This window comes from Tamandua tetradactyla, chromosome 2 (genome assembly GCF_023851605.1).
Source record: "Tamandua tetradactyla isolate mTamTet1 chromosome 2, mTamTet1.pri, whole genome shotgun sequence".
Classification (NCBI taxonomy): domain Eukaryota; kingdom Metazoa; phylum Chordata; class Mammalia; order Pilosa; family Myrmecophagidae; genus Tamandua; species Tamandua tetradactyla.
In genome coordinates this window covers 4,229,148-4,248,773 of record NC_135328.1, presented here as the reverse complement: position 1 = coordinate 4,248,773, position 19,626 = coordinate 4,229,148, and the positions used below count along the sequence as shown (strand labels likewise).

At 36.7% G+C, this 19,626-nt stretch overlaps 1 protein-coding gene and 1 long non-coding RNA gene across 2 annotated transcripts in view; one reads left to right on the top strand and one right to left on the bottom strand.

Annotated features, from left to right (window-relative positions):
* The window catches only part of ZNF782 (zinc finger protein 782), a 46,159-nt gene extending 26,731 nt beyond the window's left edge, over positions 1–19,428 (top strand). The window contains exon 3 of the mRNA XM_077139164.1: positions 10,712–19,428. Within this exon, the coding sequence (XP_076995279.1) occupies positions 10,712–12,591 (1,880 nt within the window). The 3' untranslated portion in view covers positions 12,592–19,428. The remainder of the gene's footprint in view (positions 1–10,711) is intronic.
* The window catches only part of LOC143665607 (uncharacterized), a 53,178-nt gene that overhangs the window by 33,154 nt on the left and 398 nt on the right, over positions 1–19,626 (bottom strand). The window lies entirely within an intron of this gene.

The following is a 19,626-nucleotide window of genomic DNA, read 5'->3' as shown; positions in this document are numbered from 1 at the left end:
TATATTACATAAAATTTTATTTATATAATTTCTGTTTAAGGTTCAAATTGTGTCAAAAAATAGATGAAAAAAGGGTATTTGTAAATACTAATGAAGACAATTTAATAGGAGGTATAAAAATTTTTAATAAGTGCACCAAATAAATTATTATCAAGATTCACAAAACAACAAACTTCAGGAAATGAGGAGAAACAAACACATTAGACAGAGGAGAACTTAATATACACTAATTTCATACCAGTCAGTAGGCAAAAACTCAGACTGTAAATGAGTACTTGGTAAACTGTGGCCTTCAGATGAAATCTTGCCTGCTGCCTATTTTATTAAAGAACAGTTTATTGGAACACAGCCATTCCCATTTATTTATATATTTACACTACAAGGCAGAGTTTGAATACTTGTAAAAAAGCTACATGAACAGCAAAGCGTAAAATATTTAGTCTGTGAACCTTTACAGAAAAAGTTTGCCAACCACTGCTCTCAAAGTTATAAATACCATATTTTATAAAATGAATCTAGTATTTGTCTTTCAAAGCTCTGTACCTGAAAACAAAAAATAAATCTACTAACTAACATTGGAACAGTCACAAAATATAAATGTATTTTAGGCAAATGTCAATAATTACCACAAAGTAGAAGTATTGTTCAATAAAACGTATAAATACGAAAAAATTACAGTCTCTCTCAATACTGAATATATCCTTTAAAACCTATTTGATCAAAGAATAAATAAAAATTGATATTGTACAATATCCAGAAAATTATGAAAATGAAAATCATGGAAAGTAGAGCCTCTGGGCAATATATAAAGGAGGCTTAGAAGAAAATTTTTAGTATCACATATTTACATTAAAAAGCAAGAAAGTTTTAAAAGAATACTAAGCAATGCAAAAGAAGTAATCAACTTAAACTATAATGGTATAAATTACAGGACCAAAAATGTTTCTCAGTTAAAATAATAAAATAACTGTCCTCATCTAGAAAAAGGAAAGAAATTACTTCATAAGAAAAAACTAGGTAGATGTGCCTAGCAATACAGTTGTGAAAATATTTTTAAATAAATATATTGGACATATGTAGTTAATCTAAGCAATTTTTCTAAAAGGGTTTGAGAGGTGTTCTAGTTTGCAGGCTGCTGTAATGCATTTACCAGAAACAGAATGGCATTTGTTTTGTTTTGTTTTTTTTGTTTTTTGTGTGGGCAGGCATCAGGAATCGAACCCGGGTCTCCAGCATGGCAGGCAAGAGCCACATGGCCTGCCCACAGAACAGCTTTTAAAAAGGGGAATTTATTAAGTTACTAGTTTACAGTTCTAAGTCTATTAAAATCTCTAATTAAGGCAGGGCTCTGAAAATGTCCAATTTTAGGCACCCAGGGAAAGATACCTTGGTTCAGGAAGACTGATGACATTCAGGGTTTCTCTCAACTCAAAAAGCAAATGGCAAACATGGTAACATCTGCTAACTTTCTCTCCAGGCTTCTTGTTTCCTGAAGCTCCCCTGGGGACATTTTCCTTCATCAACTCCAAAGGTCTCGGACTGCATGTGCTCTTGTGGCTCTGAAGCTTTTTCCAAAATAGTTCCCTCTTAAAGGGCTTCAGTAAGCAACCCCACCTTGATTGGGTGGAGACATATCTCCATGGAAACCATTTAATCAAAAGATACCACCCACTATTGGTTGGGTTATTTCTCCATGGGAACAGTGAAAAGGCTCCTACCCAGCAATATTGAGTGAGGATTAAAGAACTTGGCTTTCATGGAATACACAACAGATGTAAACTGGCACATTTTATCCATTGGACCCCGGAGAGACATGTTCTTTCCAAATGCAAAATACATTAATTTCATAGCAACATCACACATCAGAAAGCCTTAAACCATTTCACTAACAATACAAATAAAATACAAAGTCAAAAACAGTACAAAATGGCATCAAAGCTACAGATGTGGTCTGTCCTAAGGCAAAATTCTCCTCTGGCTCTGGACCTGTAAAGCTCAGAACAAATTATTTACTGCCAGCATACACAGGAGGGCCAATCATAAATACCCCATTTCCATAGGGAGAAATTGAAAGGATCACAGGGGTCACTGGACCCAAGCAGTTTCAAAAACCTGTGGCGCAAACTCCGTTAGATTTCACAGTCTGAGAGTCGTCTATTTTCAGGGCTTTAGAAAGCGGCAGTCCCACCCTTTCCAAGGGTCTTGGCTCACCTCTCTCCGAATGCAACCTTGGGGGACATTAGGGAGACCACCTTTTTCTTGGCTCCGCTCTCTCCAAGCATTGGGGTGCACTTGGGCTCTCTACCATCTCTGGGGCACACACTTAACCTCTCCATATGGTGGCAGTCATGCTCTCAATCCCCAAGGAATGAATGTACTCTATCCTCTTCAAGGCCTGAGTTGGCACAACTCTTCCACTACAAGGAGGTGAATGCCCACCCTCTGCCATTGGGGTAAACTCACCCTCTCCAAGTGCTTGGGGGTCCACTCTCCTGGCCTGAGGTTTCTTGACTTCAGACCTTAGTCTCCATAGATCTGCCTCTAAAGACATTTTACCTTCACTTTGTCCCTTTTCTGAGACTTTTAGTGCAGACTATCTATCAGTGGTTCCATTTATACAAATCCCACAGCACTCTTGTTGGCTTTCTATGCGGTGTACTTGGATCATGCCCATCAGACAAAAGGAGTTTCCACAAGTCCTTCCTGGATAACTTCATCTCCAGTCCTGGCTTTTTTGCTAACTGCTTCCATGTTTGGTTAAATCCTCAGGTGAGACATTATTATCTTGGGTCTCCCTTTCTGGAAGCCCACATTTTTTCAGAGCACCAGTTCTGGTTTCTTTGTACCTAGGAGTTCAGTGCTCAGCTTATCTCTTTCCTCTTGCGTTTCACTATAAGCTACAAGGAGAAACCACACTGCACTTTCCACATTTAATTTGGAAATCTCTTTTACTCAATATCCAAGGTCATGGCTTTTAAATCTGCCTTCTACCCAAAGCCAAATTCTCTGCCATTTTAACACAGGGATCATGTTCTTTACAGTTTGCAATATAGCACACACCTCATATCTGTCTAGAGTCTTGCCAGAGGTATCTACCAGCAGTCTCTTTAAAGCGTTCTAGGCCTTCTCTATCAAGCTTCTCACAATTCTTGCAGAATCTTCCCCTTTTCCACTTAAAATACCATTCCAGCATGTTTGATATTTGAAAACCGCAGCAGCTACCAGTTTCTGGAACCAAAATCTGTTGTAGCTTGTAAGCTGCCAGAATGTGATAAACCAGAAACAGAATGGCTTTTAAAAGGGGGAATTTATTAAGTTATAAGCTTACGGTTCTAAGGCTGTTAAAATATCCAGATTAAGACAAGGCTATGAAAATGTCCAATCTAAGGCATCCAGGGAAAGATACTTGATTCAGTAAAGCTGATGACTGTCATGGTTTCTCTGTCAATTGGAAAAGCGTGTGGCCAGCATGGCAGAGTCTGCTGTCTTTCTCTCTGGGCTCCTTGTTTCATGAAGCTCCCCTGGGGGCATTTCCTTCATCATCTCCAAGGGTCTCTAGCTGCATGCACTCTCGTGACTCTTAGGCTTTTTCCAGAATGGATCCCTCTTAAAGGGCTCCAGTAAGCAACCCCACCTTGAGTGGATGGAGGAACATCTCCATGGAAACTATCTGATCAAAAGTTACCATTCATAATTGAGTGGGTCACATCTCCATGGGAACACTCAAAAATTTCCTTCCCAGCAATACTGAATGAGGATTAAAGAATTTGGCTTTTCTGGAATACACGACAGATTGAAACCAGCAGAAGAGGCATTAAACAAAACTAAAGTAGAAGGATATAGCATGTTCATAGATTGGAATATTGTATTTTAAAAATCTCAGTTCTCTTCAGTGTGTTAATAAGTTCAGTATAATACCAAACAAAATCCTGGTTAGTTTTCTGAAACCTGAAAAGCTAATTCTAAAATTTATATTGCAATGCAAAGACCCAATAATTGTTAAAGCGTGTTTGAAAACGATCAGGTACAAGGTGGGAGGACTTTCTCTCCCAGACATTAAGATATGTTATGAAGTTGTAACCAGTACAAAATAATACTGTGTAGAGATAAAGAAATAGATCAGTGAAACAGAATACAAAATACAGTACAGAAACAAACATGATTTAATGACTCTTGATTTATGAGAAAGGTGACACAGCAGAATGTTGAGGAACCGTTAGTATGAAAAATGACATTATGTCCTTGCTTTATATCATACCACAAAAGTCAGTTTGTATGGATTAAAGGTGTAATTTTATGAGGCAAAGTTGTAAATCTTTTAGAAGAAAATATAGTAGAACATTTTTATTACATTGGATAGGGAAAAAATTAAGGCCAGAAAATCACTTATTTTGAGGAAAAAACTGGCAGTCTAGAATAAACATAGGCTAAAGACCTAATAAGGAGCTTTTCCGGTGGAATACAAGTGCACAGCAAACAAGGGAAAAGGTATTAAACAAGATTAGTTATGAAATAAATGCAGAATGAAGCTGTAGCATGATACCACTGCACAGTGGTTTATTCATAAGATTGGTAGAAATGAAGAGTCTTATAAAATCAGGACTTCATGAGGATGTCAAGCATCGGAGACTCATCACTGCTGCAGAATTGAATTTACTCTAAAACCAGAGTAAAGCAAAGGTATACATGCCTCATATTGGGCAGTTCTGGTTCTAACAATATACTGTTGAGCATGGTGTGCTTCTATGCGCCAGGAAACTTGTAGGAATATTTTTTCAAAAGAAAAAACCAAGTTGCCGTCAGTAGGTGAGGATAAATTATAGTACTTTATTGAAAGAAACAATATTATACAGCGGAGGGAATGCACCAGATTTTGGTTGCAGGTGAATATCCGGGTGAATCTCGCAGTGTTCGGCCCAGAAGCGAGATGACAGTGGACATAGTAAGCTGTATTTACTTTTTTTTTTTTTAACTTTTTTTTTATTAATTAAAAAAAAGAAAAATTAACACAACATTTAGAAATCATTCCATTCTACATATGCACTCAGTAATTCTTAGTATCATCACATAGATGTATAATCATCGTTTCTTAGTACATTTGCATCGATTTAGGAAAAGAACTAGCAAAACAGCAGAAAAAGATATAGAATGTTAATATAGAGAAGAAAATTAAAATAATAAAATATATATATATATAAAAAGGAAAAAGAAAAAAAACAAAAGATACAAACAAACAAACAAAAAACTATAGTTCAGGTGCAGCTTCATTCAGTGTTTTAACATAGTTACATTACAATTAGGTATTATTGTACTGTCCATTTTTGAGTTTTTGTATTCAGTCCTGTTGCACAGTCTGTATCCCTTCAGCTCCAATTACCCATTATCTTACCCTGTTTCTAACTCCTGCTGGTCTCTGTTACCAATGATATATTCCAAGTTGATTCTCGAATGTTGGTTCACATCCGTGGGACCATACAGTATTTGTCCTTTAGTTTTGGGCTAGACTCACTCAGCATAATGTTCTCTAGGTCCATCCATGTTATTACATGCTTCATAAGTTTAGTCTGTCTTAAAGCTGCATAATATTCCATCGTAGGTATACACCACAGTTTGTTTAGCTACTCGTCTGTTGATGGACATTTTGGCTGTTTCCATCTCTTTGCAATTGTAAATAATGCTGCTATAAACACTGTTGTGCAAATGTCCATCTGTGTCTTTGCCCTTAAGTCCTTTGAGTAGATACCTAGCAGTGGTATTGCTGGGTCGTAATCCATTCTGCCAGTCTATGTCTTTTGATTGGGGAATTCAGTCCATTACCTTTTAGTGTTATTCCTGTTTGGATAATATTTTCCTCTACCATTTTGGCTTTTGTATTATATATATCATATCTGATTTTCCTTCTTTCTACACTTTATTCCATACCTCTCTCTTTTGTCTTTTCGTATCTGACTCTAGTGCTCCCTTTAGTATTTCTTGCAGAGCTGGTCTCTTGGTCACAAATTCTCTCAGTGACTTTTTGTCTATAAATGTTTTTATAGACAATTTTGCAGGATATAGAAGTCTTGGTTGGCAGTTTTTCTCTTTAGTAATTTAAATATATCATCCCACTGTCTTCTAGCTTCCATGGTTTCTGCTGAGAAATCTACACATAGTCTTATTGGGTTTCCCTTGTATGTGACGGATTGTTTTTCTCTTGCTGCTTTCAAGATCCTCTCTTTCTCTTTGACCTCTGACATTCTAACTAGTAAGTGTCTTGGAGAACGCCTATTTGGGTCTATTCTCTTTGGGGTGTGCTGCACTTTTTGGATCTGTAATTTTAGGTCTTTCATAAGAGTTGGGAAATTTTCAGTGATAATTTCTTCCATTAGTTTTTCTCCTCCTTTTCCCTTCTCTTCTCCTTCTGGGACACCCACAACACGTATATTTGTGCACTTCATATTGTCATTCAGTTCCCTGATCCCCTGCTCCAGTTTTTCCATTCTTTTCCCTATAGTTTCTGTTTCTTTTTGGAATTCAGATGTTCCATCCTCCAGTTCACTAATTGTAGCTTCTGTCTCTTTAAATCTATCATTGTAGGTATCCATTGTTTTTTCCATCTTTTCTACTTTGTCCTTCACTCCCATAAGTTCTGTGATTTGTTTTTTCAGATTTTCTATTTCTTCTTTTTGTTCAGCCCATGTCTTCTTCATGTCCTCCCTCAATTTATTGATTTGGTTTTTGAAGAGGTTTTCCATTTCTGTTCGTATATTCAGCATTAGTTGTCTCAGCTCCTGTATCTCATTTGAACTATTGGTTTGTTCCTTTGACTGGGCCATATCTTCAATTTTCCGAGCGTCATCCATTATTTTCTGCTGGTGTCTGGGCATTTGATCAGATTTCCCTGGGTGTGGGACCCGGCTGGTTGAAAGGTTTTTCTGTGAAATCTCTGGGCTCTGTATTTCTTTTCCTGCCCAGTAGGTGGCGCTCGTGGCGCTTGTCTGTCTGCAGGTCCCACCAGTAAAAGATGCTGTGGCTCCTTTAACTTGCCAATCCGAATCTTGCAGTCGGCGCGGGAAACCGCACGTGGAAGGGGGGTCGCTGGCCACCGCGGCCTGGGAGAGTGCCGGTCCAAATTGCCCAGCCGGCCTGAGACGCCAAGTGTGGCAGGAGGGCCCCGCTATCCAACATTCCCAGTCGGACCGGGAGCCACGTGTGTGGAAGGGACCCCAGTCGCCAGCTGCCCCGGCCCGGGAAAGCGCGCACCCCTCGGGTATCTCACCGCAGCGGACTCTCCCTGCCCGTTCAGCCATTCCAGAATGGGGTACGTTGTCTCTTCAGTCCCTGTTGTGGCTCCGGGAGCTGTTTCGTATTGTTTCTGTTTCTTTAGTTGCTGTTCTGGAGAAGGAACTAAGACCCGCACGTCTCACCAAGCCGCCATCTTCTCCGGAAGTCCTGTATTTACTTTTAAGTGACAGTAAATTATACTTATTTTTGAGTTGCATACATATGATGTAAAATATAAAGAAAAGTGAGGAAACAAATACTATAAATTTCATGAGGGAAGTGACTTTGTAAACCTGAAGAAAGTTTTCCTCAGGAAGGAATATCTAAGGTTTCCCATAGCCAGTCATTTTCTTTGACTTGATTGAATGGTGGTTACGTTCAACAAACTCTGCCATTTGTTGAAATGTATTGAAGAGGTTTTATTTATATTATTTTTCAGTTGTTTCTACAAAGTTAGAAGGGAATAAAACAGTAACAGAAAGATGATATTTACTACAAATATGCTCCACAAAGAATTTGCTTCTATAATAAAGAATTCTGATATTGTCTTGTATGCTCTTCTCCACATGGCTTCCCATGACCACCTTGTTTAAAATAGCATCCCTCATCTCAGCTTTTATTTTTTTCCAAAGCTTTCTCAGCTCTTCTTTACATCTACCGAACCTTGATTAAAGTTGTTTTTCCAGTACCTTAACGCAATAAAGTGTATAATAGGTCTGCGGTGATTATTTCTTTTGTGAATGAGTTTGACTCACAGGTTCTTTCTCCTTCTCCTGCAGTGTCTGTGTCTGAACACTCTGTCCTCTGTGCCCTGCTCCTCTGTCTATGCAGTGAGTCCCTTCTTGCCTCATCCATCTCCAGATTGAAGCTCTTTTTGCTTTATCCTGATGACCACCATAATGTTACTTCCATGTACTTTTTCCCACCTCTGTTCTAATGCAAGATTTCCTGTGCCTTCAGGAATCTCTACTGGAATATTATCATTCTTTTTCTCAATATATAAAAACAACTAAATTTTCTCTCATGAATCAGAATCCTCTATTCTTCCCATTCTCCCTTTAATTATTTTCCTCTGTCTTCCAGTAATGGACAACTGTGAAGTCATTTCAGATTTTTAGATCTCTTCATCTCTGATAGCCTCTCTTACTGATCTTTCAGTAGTCCCTAATGTGAGTTTCCTTTGTTGCAAGATCTTTTCATATTCTGTCAATATAAACTTTTGCCTCTTATTGCTTAATATCTGGACTTAACACTTCTTTTATTTCAGTTACCACCATTTTATAAGCCCATTTTATATTGTGGAATTTCCTTATTTCCCTTGGCTGTGTTCATGGGAAACTCCATATAAATGTGATATGTGGCATTTTTCCATAAATCATACCTTTCATCTATGTATGTTTTCATATATAAATTTTGAAGTACTTCACTTCAGTAAATTCTTTAATGTACCTGGCAGGTGGGAGAAGCTTCCTTTTCTTTTTGTTTTTATTATTACATATTTTATATTTTGGCTCAGATTCCTCCTCCTTCTAAAAAATTATCTTTGAGGACTTTAGCCTGTATTTCATTCTCTGTTTTTTAAACTCTGAATCCAAAAGATAGAGAAGATAGGTGTATCAAAAGAAAATGAGACTTAATCACACACTCTATTCCACATAGCATACAGGTATTAAATGAGATCCTTTCCCACCAAAATAATGGTCTCTGTTTTATTCTTCCATTCTCTGATATGTAAAATATATTAAATATTTTATAATTATATTGTGGATTAAGTAATAGCCAGGTAGGGAGAGGTATTTCATATGGATTCATTCAGAAACACTATCCCTAGTAGGATAAAAGCCCACATCACATTTCTAAACCTTTTGAAGCAGTAGCTGTTGGTTTGCACTAGATCTAAGCCCTTATGTGTGAAAGAGCTCTCTGGGTAATTAAGTGGCTCACTGCTTTCTAAGGGTTACTGGTTTAATTTATATTATAGATGGATGCAATTAAATAAGAATGAGGGTTGTATTTTGGAAGGAATACCAAAGCTGCATAAAATGCATTTTATCTTATAAATTACTGTTGATGAAAAGGTAAACCATTATATAAGATACAACCAAAGGAAAATGTTATGCATTTAACTGTGGACCTACTGTCAGTTTTTAGGTGCGTGTTGATTTCTGTAATGGTAATTTGCTTAAAAATCTTGTCTCTCAGATACATGAGTTCCCTTCCATATCTTTAAAATGAAGGATATTGACAGTAACTACATTCATATTTTAAAATAAGTGGTAGACTTAAGTTCATTGGAAGATATAAGATAAGATATAAAAAATTATTATTCAGCCTTTGGGTAACTAGCTTTGCTCTGAAGAACACCTAGATTCTAAGTAGTACCAAGGCTGGGATGCAGGCAGGACACCTAGAGAAATCATCTGAGTGTAAGATTATTATTAGAAATGAAACATTTAGGGGACCAAAAACCTGTCAAGACTAGAGCAGAAAATACTGTAGACTAGTGGAACAGTAGCTAGAACACATAATGAATATGCAATTAGTATAAAACTTTCTTTTTCCGAATCCTGACTCTTAAATCTTTCATCTCTTGGTACTTAGAGAGTAACTTTTAAAATATTTTAAGTATATTTTAAATACACTTTTAAAATATTTTAGCATGGGCCTTACACATTGCTGTGTGTAATGCGGGCTACAGCAGGGTAGTTCCTGTAAATTATGTGCAAGAAATTTGTTATGAATAAATATGGAAATACTTGTAAAGTTCCTTGAATCAGGTTGAAACATAATGATCCTTAAGGTTCTTATAGTCAGTGAAAACTAGATATGTTGAAAAGTATAAATGGAAAGCTGAGCTAAAGATTGGACAGGAACTGAACTGGCTTTGGGAAAATGAATGAGCAAATGGAAAGAAGAATTACTAAGATTTGATGGTCATCAGGTTCATTGAACAGCCCTGATATATGTAATACAGCCAAGATAAAGCAGTGATCCAGTACAGGGGGGGAAATGACTTGCCAATCATCAGGTTTACACTAACATTGTATATTTGTGTTCCTGGAAATAACAATACAAAAAGAATCACAGCATACAACATGAGGAAGCTGGTGCCGTTATACACTTGTTTTGGTTTTCATGTGTATAATGGAACAAAGGAAACTCCTGAAGAAGAATGTAGACTGATTTTGAGAATAATATTTTAAAATGCCAAATACATGATATTCATCACCACTTTCCTGTTCCTTTTTCCACTACATAAAGGTTTTCTTTGTGTATTTTTTTAAAAACATAAATGGAAATATAGGCAATAAACATTTGGAATTTTTTTATTGGGAGACTGAGCCAGAAAACAAGGAGTCTAATAGAAAATAGGGTATATGTATATAAATCCCACTCTGTAGAAAGTGTGCTTAGCATCATAAAGTATTTTTAATTTTCTGATTTTTAGAACACTGCCAACATGAGGAACTCATAGAGAAGAGCTCAGAAAACCAAGGCAAGCAATGGTGGCAAGTTTTATTCACCAACAGAGTATTTACTGCAGAGCAAAAGAACATCTCAGGACCACCATGTAATCTGGACATAAATATTTTTCCTTCAACAATAATGCCTTCTCAATGTGACATCACAGGACCTACTCTACTTGATATGAGCTCACTGACCTCACACTGTCATTATTCAAAAGAGAAGGCTGATAAGTTTAATGTGTGTGAAAAGTGGTTCCTCAATATTAGTGATCGCAGAGCTAAAGCTGCAGAGACTTTTCATTATAATAAAAATGTGAAAGCCTTCAGTCATGAGGAGGAAGTTACTAAAAGTCAGACAATTCAGAGTTTGAGGAAAGCTTTTGAATATGCTGAATGTGGAGAAGCTTTCCTAGAGAAGACTGCCCTTGTTGCATCTAAGAATGCCCACATGAAAACGAAATCTTGTAAATGCAATGAATATGGGGACAATTTATGTGATAAATCTACTCTTACTGTTTCTCAGAACATTTCTAAAGAGGATAAGAGTCCTGATGAACTTAATGAATGTAAGTGTAATGAAAATGGAAGCAATTTCAGTAGGATCACTCAACTTCGAAAAATTGATACAGGAGGAAAAAATTTCAACCAAAAATCTCACTTTAGAGAACATCAAAGAATTCTCATAGAGGTGAAACCATTTCAATATGGAAAAATTTTCTGTCATAATTCAGCTCTTCCAGTGCATCAGAGAACTCACACAACAGAGAAATCCTCTGATTATAACACATGTAGAGAGATATTCAGCTACCAGTCAGCTCTCAATGTATATCAGAGAACTCACATAAGGACAAAAGCCTCTGAGTATAAGAAATTTGGAAAATCCTGCCCTATCAATTCATACCAAATTCGACCTCAGAAAAGTTACCCAGGGGAGAAACCTTATGAATGTCATGAATGTGGGAAAGCTTTTAGTGAGAAGTCACGTCTAAGGAAGCATCAGAGAACTCACACAGGAGAGAAACCCTATAAATGTGATGGGTGTGAGAAAGCTTTTAGTGCAAAGTCAGGCCTGAGAATACATCAGAGAACTCACACAGGGGAGAAACCCTTTGAATGCAATGAATGTGGGAAATCTTTCAACTATAAGTCAATCCTCATAGTACATCAGAGGACTCACACAGGGGAGAAACCATTTGAATGTAATGAGTGTGAGAAATCTTTTAGCCATATATCAGGCCTAAGGAATCATCAAAGAACTCACACAGGGGAGAGGCCATATAAATGTGATGAATGTGGAAAAGCTTTCAAACTGAAATCAGGCCTAAGAAAGCATCATAGAACTCATACGGGGGAGAAACCCTATAAATGTAATCAGTGTGGGAAAGCTTTTGGTCAGAAATCACAGCTCAGAGGACATCATCGAATTCACACAGGAGAGAAACCGTATAAATGTAATCAATGTGGAGAATCTTTCAGTCAGAAATCAAATCTCAGAGTACATCAGAGAACTCACACAGGGGAGAAACCCTATAAATGTGACGAATGTGGGAAATCTTTTAGGCAGAAATCGAATCTCAGAGGACATCAGAGAACTCACACAGGAGAGAAACCCTATGAATGTAATGAATGTGGAAAAGCTTTCAGCGAGAATTCAGTCCTAAGAAAACATCAGAGAACCCACACAGGAGAGAAACCATATAATTGTAATCAGTGTGGTGAATCGTTTAGCCAAAAATCAAACCTCAGAGTACATGAAAGAACTCACACTGGGGAGAAACCCTACAAATGCGATGAATGTGGGAAAACTTTCAGCCAGAAATCAAGCCTTAGAGAACATCAGAAAGGCCATCCAGGGGATTAAACATACAGATATTAATAATATGGGCAAACTCTAATATGGGAGTTGGAAATTATACCTCACAAAACACCAGTAAAACATGCACAAGCAAGAAACCCTATAAATAAATGAATGTTGGAAGTTCCTCTGCAAAATATCAACCTTTAAATATCAGAAAGTTACACAGGGGAGAATTTCTTGAAATACATATTCTATAGAATGTCTTTCAGTGAAAGTATAGTCCTCATTGGGTAGCAGAGAATTCACCTAAGAAAGAAATCCTGTAATTAATATGGGAAGGCTGTGTTAACTCAGCCTTCAGAAAACTCACGCTGTGAAAAATTTATGATAAAGTAATAAATGTGAACACATTTTGCCAGGATTCATAACTCCTTTGTAGTCAGAGAAATCATCCAATGAGAAAGCATAGAATGTAGTAAATGCATAGTAACCCTAAACCAAAAGCAGCTTTCTCAGTACAGCAGAAAATACGTTGAGTATGGACCTCTTTATATATATCCAAACTACGAGGAGACTCTGAAGGCAGTGGATATGGAAAATCCTTCAGTGTATCCTTGCTCAATTTGACTTACCCAGGGATAATCCTCACATATCATAGAATGAGTGTTATTTGTCTTCTGATAACCATTTCCTCTTTTCCATCATGGCACACCAAGTCTGTGTTTCCCAACCTCCCCATCCAAGTGGGATAATTTCACTAACCTCTGATTAGTGGAATGTAAGAATCGGTGACTAGTCCCATTAAAGATAACTCTCAAAATTGCAGTGTTATCTCTTGTCCCTTGTCAGAATGGAAAGGAGATTATCCCCTAGGAAATCATGGGACTCGTGCATTTCTAATGGGAGAGTACAGGATAGAAGGAGCCAAGGTCGGAGAGTGACTATGGAACAGAATTTTCTCCATGTACACAGGTGAACTTAGCATTTCAAGGAAATAAACTTGTTTCTGATGAACTTCTGCAGGTTTAGATGTACTTGATACTAACATATATATATGTGTGTGTGTGTGTATCACCAGAAGTTAATAAAATTATAAATATGACTTCTGTGTGACATATAACCTCGGTGTATATCAGAAAATCCACACAGGATAAACCCCTGACAACATCCTAAATAGCATCCCAGAATTATCCTTCATGTGAATCAGGTAAATATCAGTGGAGAAATTTAATATTTCAATGCATATTAGAAATCCTGTACCCAAATGAAATATCTCCTTGAATATAATCATTAAGTTTTCACTGTATGGAATTTTTTATCTAATTGTCAAATATTATCAAGATTGTTCTAAAGGAAAAATCTATAAATTTGAGGGAAGTAAGGTTTTTTTAGAGATTTCTAATAAAACTCTTATTTTACATGTAATATCAACACCTTTAATGAAATATAACCATAATGATTCATAGGTAATCACTTTATAAAAGATCAAGAAATAAATTGCATACTCTGAAGGGAACAGCACTGATTGTGAATATTCTCTGCATTTTCACCTGTTAATCTACGTGAGATATTTGACTATTTACTGGAATGCAACATCATCATAATAACACTATGGACCCTTAATAACTATTCTGACATCACCTACAATTTGCCACATGTACATGAATAACAAACCTTTACAGCAAATCTCTGAAAATTCACAATGCCACACCACATTCTCTTACACCTATTTTCTTCTCACATGTATAGGAAAGACTGTTGTTACTTAACTGCCCCTTTTCCAAAAAGCCAAGCAGCATTTTCTACATAATTCTCTGTGTTCTTAACATCACTAGAACACTTTAAATGACATATTCTCATATTTACATGCATACGCATGGAGATTACATTCCTAGTTTGAAAATAACCTGATTGAATTTTTGATGGCATCTGTGAATAATGGTGCTTAGTAAGGAAAATATCCCTCTCTTCCACATTTGTTATATGGCTCAGTGAGGTAGGTATGGTACACTGGATTAGGCAACTCCTAATTCATAACAAATGCATTTATTGTTTTATGATAGAATGTCATTTAGTATACTCTGTTCTTGTCTTCCTAGTGTTGGCATCATGACAGAGTGGTTTAAAGGATGTACTTGGAGCTACACTACCTGTGCTAAATCACAGGTAATGGTTGAACCATTGGGTGGGTAGGTTTCTTGAACTCTGTACTCAGAGTTCAAAATGAGAATGATATCACATTTTTCATAGGGTACTTGTGAGGATTAAAGAAGTTTATCTAAAGCAAATGGAAATTGCCTAGCACGTGACAAATATGTTAGATACTGTCATTATGATTATTAGTATTATCATCATTGCGGCCATAGTGGATATTTCTTGACTTTTCTTGGGAAAAATTATAGGATGTTTTAACAGTCAATTTCTTGGTTGTCCAGGACCTGTCTCTCACTTCTTCCTTTGGGAAGAGCTGTCATTGATTTTGTAGGAATATGCCCTTTTATTAGCCTGGGATAATTATGGAAATAAATCTGGTTTACATATGAATTCTTTAGAGTTTGCTTGCAGCCCACCTATGTTTAGTTGAAACCTTTTAGGAAAATTTGGCAGGTATGGAGGTTTCCTGAATGATTTAATAGATTGTTCCTTATTGCATCTTGTAAAAGATGGATTTATTCTTTGTGAGTGTCCGATTGCCAGCACAGCTACATTTCTTCTTAAACTACTTTCCATGTAAAATGTTGGAAACACAGGAAATTGATTTATTCATTGACGCCCCCTATGTTGCTTCTATTGATGATTTGAGTTAATTACCTATATTTTTGTTCAGGTAATTTGAATATTAGGTTTTTTCATGCCATTCCTGGTTATTTGGGCTGCTTTATTTTTTGTAATGAATTATCATTCATAGTGCTATTGTAGAGTTCTCAATACTGTTTATCTCTTTTCTTCTAATAACAGATACTGTCTTTGTGCACCAGAGCTGCATAACCCGTATGAGCAAATAATAGTACTTCCTTTCTTGCCTCCACATTTATTGTGCCAGTGAAAGGCATTTAATCCAAGGTTAACAAACATGCACCCCTCTTAGGACTTTTCAAGTGAAACAGGAGAAAATAGTTATTTAATGAGATAGGAAAGGCAGAGAATTTTCATAAGTCCAGGAAAGGCTTTGGCTCCCTGAAGGCTGCAATGTTCATAGTCTTTCAACAGTTCCCTTAAATAGCCCCAAAGCACTAATAAAATATGTGTCCTTGGTTTGATGGTAGCCTTAGTTTACTAATTTTTAATTTTACATAATTTCAAGTGGAGAAACATTGCAAGAGTAATAAAATTATTCCCAGACAACCTTTAACCTGTTTCCCCAAGTGTAAATACTTTACTGTGTTTTGTCTCTCCTCTCTCTCATATATATTAGTACATGATAGGTAGACAGATAAACAGATGGATTAGATGCATAGTTTTCCTGAACTGTTTAGGAGTAAGTGGTAGTCAGGTTTTGCCTCTTTACTCCTGAATACATCACTCTATGTTCTATAAAGAATTATCATATATAACCTCAGAATATTTATCAAAACCAAGAAGTTAACATTGATAAAATGCTAGGATTTCATCTGTAGCAGTGATTCATATTTTACCAATTTTCCTAATAAAAGGCATTATAGCAAAAGAAAATCCAGTATCATGCATTCTGTTGTTGTGTCTGTTTAGTCTCCGTTAATCCTGAAAATGTCCTTAGCATTTCCTTGTATTTCTCATATTCTTTCTGCATTTATCAATTGGCATTTCATCATAAGGAACAGTTTTCTCCTTTGTTTATTTATTTATACCAGTTTAGACTCCTGGATGTTGTCTCTATCCAGAGGGCTATATGCATTATCATTATTTTTGTAGCTAAAACTACCTGAGATCTGTCCAGTGGAAACCCCTTCATTTGGCCCCTGTGTCCTTTTATTGCATGTTTCTAATCTCTTTGTTTTTGCCAAGCTATTGTTTGTATTTGTTATGATCAAGTTGTTCTGTCTGCCTTTGTAATACTTTATATCATAAGGCAAGTCCTTCATTTTTCCCCAATTTTATTTTTTTGTTTTTTCCCTTAGAAATAATATTTGGTAACTTAATCCCCCTTCAATATATTTTTTGCGATTGTGATTGGATTTGTATTAAATTCAGTCAACAAGGTACCTGCAAAGTGATATCTATTTACCAGGAGGGTCTGGGGTCATTTTTGAACCAGGAGACATTGGCTAGTTAGTGATTGGGGGTGCAGACTTCACTTGCTCGTCCCTTTGTTCGGAATATGTCCAGAGCACCACTTCATCCACTTGAGAATGTTATCTACATTCTTGCTGTTAATCTTCCCCTTTTTTTATGTACCTGACATTTCATTCTTTTTGTCTGTTGATCTTTTATGGCTTTCTTCACTTGTAACAAATGGTAGCTTCATTTGGAGACTCAGCAATAGTTAGATTTTTTGAAGACCTGCTTAGTAAGGGTTTTCATGCCCCTACAGGCAGAAAAAGTTAAAATTAGTTGGATCAAGACTCTACAGGAACTCCTTGTACAACTTTTGCAACATTCTGTAAATCTAAAATTATTTCAAAATTAGATTTTTTAAAGAAATGTTAAATACGTTACAAAAAAATAAGGAAAAAGAAACTAAAATGCTGAGAAACAGCAGTGTTTAATGACTATACTCAGAATTCAAGGGGACGGAAAAAAACAAGATTCAAATCTTATTCAACCTTGTCAAGGCTGCTGGATGAAAAAAACCATCCAAGTTTTATGAAATAAAGTAATGGGATGACAGTTCAGCTCTAGCTTTAAAACTTGACCGGTGTTTATGTAGAAAATTTTATTTAATCAAAAAGAAGGCTGTTTACTATGTAACCACCTGTTTAACAGAAGTGAGTTTTCTTTTTCCTTCTTGGAGGAAGCCCGTATGATAACTGAGTAGGGTAAATTTCTGCCAACACAGAAATTCACATATATTAAGAAGACATAGCGAAAGACCTTTCGAAATCCAACAACTTGGAGGACTTAGTTCTTGCCTTTAGTTCCCTCCCTGCCAGTCGTCCCCATACAGCCTTGTTTCCACTGTGCCATAGGGAAAGCTTGATAGCAGTGCCTGATCCTCCCCCCCTCCTCCCCTCTCTTTTTACCCCCTCCATCCCCTCCCTCCACACACTTTCCTGCTTCTCCTCCTTCACCAGGGCTCCTCTCCTACAGCCCCCAAGTGTTTAGTAGCAGCAGAGAACTGGCCAGAGCAAAGAGCAGCGTGGGTCTGCAGCCCTTCTCAGCCTTCCTGGGCTGGCTCCTGGAGTGCCAGGCAGTGCTCACAGTCCAGGTGTTAGGCTTATGGAACAGTGAAGAAGGGAGTGCCTTTCCTGGAACGGAGAAAGGGGATTTTATATTTTAAAAAAACCACTTGTTTTCTTTAAGACCTTAAAAACTTGTTCTTTTAAATGTTTACAGGTTAACTGTATCTGAGTTAATTGCTGTAGTGTGAGCTTCATGGATAAGTCCTTGCTTTGTTCTTAGTAGTTAACGAACTGTTTTCTTTCCCACTGCATTAAGCCCCAATTCTGAGACCATCTACCTTCTCATTTTATCTTCTTCCTGGACTTGAACTTCTGTTGTATCAAGTTTATTTATTTTAGCAGTCACACATGTTAATATTGTGCTAAACTGGTATGCATTTTCGGTGTTTTTAAAGTCATTACTGTAAAGTTTTATTTGCATGAAAGTTGGAATCAAACCTTCAGGTTAACAAAATATAAAAATGTAAGAGAAGAAACAGAAAACTGAAATTCTGATTTTGTTAAAGAATTTTAGTCTATCTAGAAATCTGGTATTTATTAAAAGTGTTTTCAGAGTAGAGGGCTATACCTTGATTCACCTAAGTCACACTACCTGGGAACATAATCCTTTTTTCTCTAGCTAATAGAAACTTAATTTCTATCATTTTATCATTTGCATATAAAAATAATCGATGTTATAAAATATTCACCAAGAAAAGTATGTAAGGATGTTGTTCTAGTTTGCTAGCTGCTGGAATGCAATATAACCAGAAATAGAACGGCTTTTAAAAGGGAGAATTTAGTGAGTTGCTAGTTTACAGTTCTAAGGCTGAGATAATGTCCCAGTTACAACAAGTCTGTAGAAATGTCCAATCAAAGGTATCCAGGGAATGTTACCTTGGTTCAAGAAGGCCGATTCAGGGTCTCTCTCGTATATAAGAAGGCACATGGTAAACACAGTCATGGTTTCTCTCTCAGCTGGAAGGGCACATGGTGAACAGGGCGTCATCTGCTAGCTTTCTCTCCTGGCTTCCTGTGTCATGAGGCTCCCCGGGAGGCGTTTCCCTTCATCTTCAAAGGTTGCTGGCTCGTGGACTCTCTGCTTCTCGTGACTGTCATTCTTCTCTGCTCTCTCTGAATCTCCTTCATTTTCCAAAATGTTTCCTCTTTTATAGGACTCCAGAAACTTATCAAGACCCACCCAAATGGGTGGAGACATGTTGTCACCTAATCCAGTTTAACAACCACTCTTGATTAAATCACATCTCCATGGAGATGATCTGATTACAGTTTCAAACATACCGTATTGAACAGGGATTATTCTGCCTTTACAAAATGGGGTTTTGATTAAAACATGGCTTTTCTAGGGTCCATACATCCTTTCAAACCAGCACAGATGTGTCCATAATTTAGCAATAAAAGGTCATGAGATTCTGGATTTGGTAGAAGTGTCCTCACATACATTTCAAACAAGTTCATCTTTAGGAGATGCATAATTTAAATGATAATCATTTTTTAAATTTTGGCTCAATGTACACTTTCAAGTATTATCTAAATTTGAACAGCTTGGTTCTTTTATCTGTTTTCCCAGAGGTAAACTCTGATGGTAACAGATGGTAATTCTATATTAATTTTGTGCTTCGTTTTCTAATATCTTTTACATTTCATAGCTTTATTCACAAAAGTCGTTTACATAAACTTTTCTCTTTGTCCACTAAGTTATAAAAATGTATACCAGTGGAGGGACAGCCCATATATATTCCCTTTATAACTTTATATTACAAAATTTTCAAATATATGG